The sequence below is a fragment of the Chelonoidis abingdonii genome, chromosome 11 (genome assembly GCF_003597395.2).
Source record: "Chelonoidis abingdonii isolate Lonesome George chromosome 11, CheloAbing_2.0, whole genome shotgun sequence".
Classification (NCBI taxonomy): Eukaryota; Metazoa; Chordata; order Testudines; family Testudinidae; genus Chelonoidis; species Chelonoidis abingdonii.
Window position 1 is genome coordinate 16560125 of NC_133779.1, and position 5627 is coordinate 16565751.

Below are 5627 nucleotides of genomic sequence, written 5' to 3' on the forward strand. Positions count from 1 at the left end.
CCCTGATCGTGAACAACCAGCGCCATGAGTGCCCCCTGCCGCCCCCCGCCCAGCCCCTCAACTTCTCCAATGGCACCGGCATGCGGTACGAGGCTCAGCACGTGCGCCAGTGTCTGCTGCAAGGTAAGAGCCGGACGCCAGGATGCCTGGGTTCTTCCCCGGCTCTGGGAGGGGAGTGGGGCCTAGTAGTTTGAGCAGGGAGCCCAAAGCTCCAGGGTCTATCTAGATCTAGCAGTAGAAGCTCACAGCCCGCTCAGCCCCGGGCTGGGGCACTGCCCAGGGGAAGCTCACAGCCCGCTCAGCCCCGGGCTGGGGCACTGCCCAGGGGAAGCTCACAGCCCCAGCTCATGTCTCTCCCCCCACAGGCCTGAAGGAGAGCCCCATCATGAGCCTGGCCGAGAGTGAGCTGGTGGCCTCCATCGTGGACGAGGTGCGACGGCAGCTGGGGGTGACCTACGCCGAGGACCACCAGGGCTGAGCGGCCTGGCTGCCAGGGCTGAGCTGGCCGGCATCAATGCAGAGGCTGCAATAAACAGGACCTTGCCCAGCTCTGCTGTGACTCCTTGAGGACAAAGCTGGGGGGAGGAAGGAGCACAGGATGCCTGGGTTCTTCCCCAAGAACACACATTGATCTTAGGGCCCTCGCCCCAGCACCATCCAAGCAACCCCCCCCCCCCCAAGCTGAGATCAAGGCACCCTAATTTGGGCAAACACCCCCTCCCACCCCTTGTGGGTGTAGCTACTCCCAGAGGGCAGGGGAGGGGAACACACCCTCTAACTTCATAGTGTTGTCATACCTGCCCCCCACCAGCAGGGGGCAATGCCCTCCCACAACAGCCCCCTCAAGTCGATTCCTAGAAGCCTGCGGCTGAGTCTGGGGACACGAGGCTCCCTCAGGGGGCTCCCCATCTCCATGCCCTGGGCCCCTCCTAAATCCCAATGCCCCCACGCTCTGGGCAGAGGCATTACCTCAAGGAGGAAGGGAAAAAACCTGCCTCCAGCCCGCAGCCTAGCTCTGGGGTCACCGAATCCAGGCCGGCCTCACGGGCTGGGGGACACCAGGGGGAAGCAGCGACTGAAGGGGGATGGGGGGTATTGAGAATCAGCCGCCCCCGAGCTTCCCCCCGCAGCCGGCTGCCGGGCTAACAGAATTGGCGAGTAGGAGCAGAGGGGCGGGGGCAGCTCTGGGCCTAGCCCCAGGGCAACGCTGCGGGATCCCCTCCCACCAGCCGGCGTTCGCCATGCAAGGGGGCGGATAAATCGCGGAGGGGCCAGGGAAGAGCCCTGAGGACGAGTCGAGGATCAGAAAAGCTGCCCGCCCACGAGAGGCACCAGCCGGGGAGCTGAGTCCAGAGATGGGGATGGGGGACTTGAGCCCCAGCTCTAGGCACAGAGGGGGGGGTGCACAGACTAAGCCTGAGATTTCCACAGGGGGGCCACGGCAAACCCCCCTGGCCTCCCAGATCCACCAAGCAAGGCAAGAGAAATTCCCGGGGGTGAGGGGGAATTAACCCTTGGAGCTGCCCCCCCAGGGGTGGGGTGGATTCTCCATCCCAGGCAAACAGGACTGAAGCCAGAGACGACCCTTCCCTCCTAAGGATTTACGAAGAGAAGCGCCCCAGAGCCACTGGATTAACCGCCGCGTCCTCGGCAAGCTGCTGCTGAGAGGTGGGGAGGGGCTTCAGCCGGGGTTTGGGGTGCCAGGGAGCCCCGCAAAGAACTCAAGGCATTTCTCCTCGGGGGCAGTGGCCAGTGCTGCGGAGCGAAGGCCCCAAGGGGGAGGCGCCCACGAAGCGCTCTACAGGCTGCAGTGACCCAGCTTGCACAACGGGAACTGGGGCAGCCCTCAGCGAAACGCCCCCAAGACGTGGCCCCCACCTAAAACAGCCACTGCCAGCAAAGCAGAGTGGGAAGCTGGGTAATGACAGGAGGGGAGAAACCACCAGCACCGAACGGGCGACAGAGCCGGCAGCTGGAAGCCAGAGCAAGGTCCGAATTGCTAACAGCACCGGGGAGCTGCCGTCGGCTCTGCCGCCCACGCAGTGGCTTTCCAGCCCAGGGCCGCTCTGGGAGGGGCGTGAAGCCACGGGTTCGTTCTCTGCCCCGTGTGCTGCGGATTTCATCAGCCCGGCCGGCCTAGCCAAGCCCCAGAGTGTCCCAGCCAGGCAGCCGGAGCTGGGCCCCGTGAGAGACGCACAGAGAGGCCAGGGGGAAGTGGAGGGGTTGGTTTTATTGAGGTTCACAGCTCAGACCAAGATCCCGTACTGCTTCAGCACGTCCGTGTACCTGGCGATCTTGCCTTCCACGTTCTTCTCTGCCTGCTTCCGCAGTTTCTGGAAGACACGCCCCGGGGAGGAGGAATCAGAGTGAGATTCAGGGGACCCCCAGGAAACAAACCCATCTGCCTGCATGCAGGGGGTGGGGGGTGTTATACAGGGACCCGGCGCTGGAATGCAGTGCATCTGGGGTGGGGCACTGAGGCTGGTCATATGGGGGCCCCTCGCCTGGTGCTGAGATACAGCCACCTCGGGGGCAGTGCATGGAGCTGGCTATATGGGGACCCCCCCCCGCCAGTGCTGAGACACAACTCCTCTCAAAGGGGGACTTTGAGGCCCCATGACCCCCAGAGACACTCACCATCAGCTTCTTCTTCTTGTTGTAATGCAGCTTGGCCTTCTCCTTGCGTTTCGCCTCCAGGGTCGAGGTGATGGCTTGGTACTTCCAGCCAACCTCATGGGCCAGGCGCCCCAGGAAGGCGAACTGCAGGGGGCAGGGGAGAGACGGGTCAGGAGAGAACCCAGGAGTCCTGGCTCCCAGCCCCCTCCCCCTCCTTCCTCTAACCCACCAGCCCCCTTCCTGCAGGATCCCAACTAAGCCAGGCTGTGCAGTGCCCCCAGGTGGTCTCAGATGGTAGTGCATGTAGGAGGTTGTCTCATGGTCAGGAGACTCGAAGAGAAGTGAGTTAGCATCATCACTGACCACCCGAGCTGCCAGCTCCCAGCGCAGGGTAGGGCACAGCCACTGGCTGGGTGTGGCCAGGGCATCACTAGACAGATGGCACCGGCACTCAACAAGGCCGTTCCATGACTGGTCACTAGCTGCCCCGTGATATCAAAGACCAAGGAATCATGTCGCAAGTAGTCCCATAGGTTAACACCACACAGCCTAATAAACCCATTACCTCTGATGAATGGCTGGTCTCCAATATCACGTGGCCACCAGTTCCCCCCATTGGCAAATGAATTTATTGCCGCGGAGTTTGCCCTGGTATCACATGGCAAGTAGTCCCATGGGTTAATGACCCCCCCGCCTCCTGAGTTTTGCCTTTGACAAGTCCTTGGTTCTGACAGGCAGTGGAACAGTGCCACCTTCGATGAGCTTTCAACCTCCCGCCCCTACTCCCGTGCGGAAAGGGGGCTCTGGGAGGGACGTACCTTGCGCGTCGGCTTCAGGCGTACGACTTTCAGAGCAGCGGGTACCACCATCCGTTTCCTCTGCATGGGGGGAGAGGAGGTGGTTACGGGTACGAAGGAGCCAGGCTGGAGGGCAGAGCAGCGGGTCTGGCGTGTCTCAGGGTCAACATTTTTCTCATCCAGCATCAAACAATGTAGGTAGATGGAACATCATGGACACGGGGGGCCCCCAGCCCCACCCCTACCCCAGGGCACCGTTACCTTGTCGTAGGGGGGCGGAATCCCATCAAAGACCTTCAGTCTCTCCAGGGCAGCCTGGCCTCGCTTGGTCTTGTGGGGCAGCATCCCTGCAGGGAGACGAGACCACTGCTTGGAGCGGGGCTGCGGCCATGACACACTGCACTAGGGGTGTCTGCCCCCACCCCCCCCGGCTCCACAGGGGCGTGGCTGGGACACACTGCACTGGGGGTCTCTGCCCCCCCCTCCGGCTCCACAGGGGCGTGGCTGGGACACACTGCACTGGGGGTCTCTACCCCCATCCCAGGCTCCACAGGGGCGTGGCTGGGACACACTGCACTGGGGGTCTCTGCCCCCCCCTCCGGCTCCACAGGGGCATGGCGGGGACACACTGCGCTGGGGGTCTGTGCCCCCATCCCAGTCTCCACAGGGGCGTGGCTGGGACACACTGCACTGGGGGTCTGTGCCCCCCCCCCCGACGCGGCTCCACAGGGGCGTGGTGGGGACACACTGCACTGGGGGTCTCTGCCCCCACCCCAGGCTCCACAGGGGCGTGGTGGGGACACACTGCACTGGGGGTCTCTGCCCCCACCCCAGGCTCCACAGGGGCGTGGTGGGGACACACTGCACTGGGGGTCTCTGCCCCCACCCCAGGCTCCACAGGGGCGTGGTGGGGACACACTGCACTGGGGGTCTCTGCCCCCTCACTCCCAGGTTCCATAGGGGCTGCAGCCAGGACACACTGCACCGTGAGTATCCTCTGCACCCCAGGGCCCATAGCTGATGGATGGATCATGATGTGATCCAGGTGCCCTGTGCTGTGAGTCTCAGCCCCCCCAAGGACATCAGTGCCCCACCCATACTGTCCCCTTGCAGCCCAGCCCAAGCGCTGGGGGTCGTTACCTCGGACCGTGCGCCAGAAGATACGGCTGGGGGCGCGGAAGTGGTAGGGCCCGCGGGATGGGTTGGTGTTCATGCGTTTGCGAAGGAAGGCCAGGTACTTCACTGGAACGAGAATGGGGTCAGCCGGGGGAGCGATTCTCCCGGACGCCTGGGTCCCAGGCCCAGCTCTGCCCCCGTCCCACCCTCGGGGTACAGAGCTCGTGAGTCCATCAGGACATGGTCTGTCTCTCCCTAGGTCTGTGCAGCGCTCAGTACCCAAGGGGGTCCTGCACCCCCAGTGCTGGGGGGGCATCTGTACAGCCCCCGACTCTACCATAATACTGTGGGGCACTGCCCCCTTCCTGGGGAGAGCTCTCTGCCTGCAACAGACAACATGGAGGAGGAACTGGTGGTAGGTAGCCCAGTACCCAAACTGCAAGGGAAAAGGTGGATTAGAAAAGGACCCAGGAGTCCTGGCTCCCAGCTCCCCCTGCTTTAACCCCCCCAGCACTGGGAGAGAACCCAGGTGTCCTGGCTCCCAGCACTCACATTTGTTGCGGTAGAAGTTCCCGGAGATGTTGATGCCCTCACATCTCACCACCACCACCTTGCGCCCTGGGAGGAAGGCAGAGGGGGACATTAATGGGGCCACACAGCCAGCAAGGAGCCCGGGCACAGCGACTCGGGGGGGGGGTCCGGGCCACGCAGGCCCAGTGCTGCCGGGGGTCAGCGGCTGAGCTGGGGTCTTGCCATGCAAGCGATGGGGAATGGAGTCCGTCACCATGGACTCAGGCCCCCGGGGACGGTAGGAGAGGCAGAGGAGACTGGGGCATTTAATAGCAGGGTCTGGAGACCCACCCTTAGCAAGGGGCATGGATCTAGAGAACCCAGGAGTCCTGCTTCCCCCAGCTAGACCCCATTCCCCTCCCAGAGCCAGGGAGAGAACCCAGGAGTCCTGCCTCCCCCCACTAGACCCTGCTCTCCTCCCAGAGCCAGGGAGAGAACCCAGGAGTCCTGCCTCCCCCAGCTAGACCCCGCTCCCCTCCCAGAGCCAGGGAGCGAACCCAGGAGTCCTGCCTCCCCCAGCTAGACCCC

General features: G+C 63.7%; 2 protein-coding genes and 2 non-coding genes across 4 annotated transcripts in view; 1 reads left to right on the forward strand and 3 right to left on the reverse strand.

Annotated features, from left to right (window-relative positions):
• LOC116840048 (trans-1,2-dihydrobenzene-1,2-diol dehydrogenase-like) overlaps positions 1 to 478 on the forward strand; it is a 4448-nt gene extending 3970 nt beyond the window's left edge. Inside the window, exons 4-5 of the mRNA XM_075070534.1 lie at positions 21 to 123; positions 366 to 478. Of these exons, the coding sequence (XP_074926635.1) occupies positions 21 to 123; positions 366 to 478 (216 nt within the window). The remainder of the gene's footprint in view (positions 1 to 20; positions 124 to 365) is intronic.
• A 1733-nt stretch (positions 479 to 2211) lies between these two features.
• Positions 2212 to 5186, reverse strand: RPL13A (ribosomal protein L13a). The gene is made up of 6 exons (XM_032806469.2): positions 5082 to 5186; positions 4554 to 4655; positions 3675 to 3760; positions 3435 to 3494; positions 2638 to 2760; positions 2212 to 2333 (listed from the first exon to the last, which is right to left on the reverse strand). The coding sequence occupies exons 1-6, from the start codon at positions 5170 to 5172 to the stop codon at positions 2247 to 2249; spliced, it is 549 nt and encodes a 182-aa protein (XP_032662360.2). The 5' UTR covers positions 5173 to 5186; the 3' UTR covers positions 2212 to 2246.
• LOC116840099 (small nucleolar RNA Z195/SNORD33/SNORD32 family) lies at positions 2898 to 2982 on the reverse strand. Its single transcript, XR_004377304.1, has one exon. It is a non-coding gene; the product is annotated as a small nucleolar RNA Z195/SNORD33/SNORD32 family (small nucleolar RNA).
• LOC116840100 (small nucleolar RNA SNORD34) lies at positions 3565 to 3634 on the reverse strand. The gene has a single exon (XR_004377305.1). It is a non-coding gene; the product is annotated as a small nucleolar RNA SNORD34 (small nucleolar RNA).
• Positions 5187 to 5627: the final 441 nt, after the last annotated feature.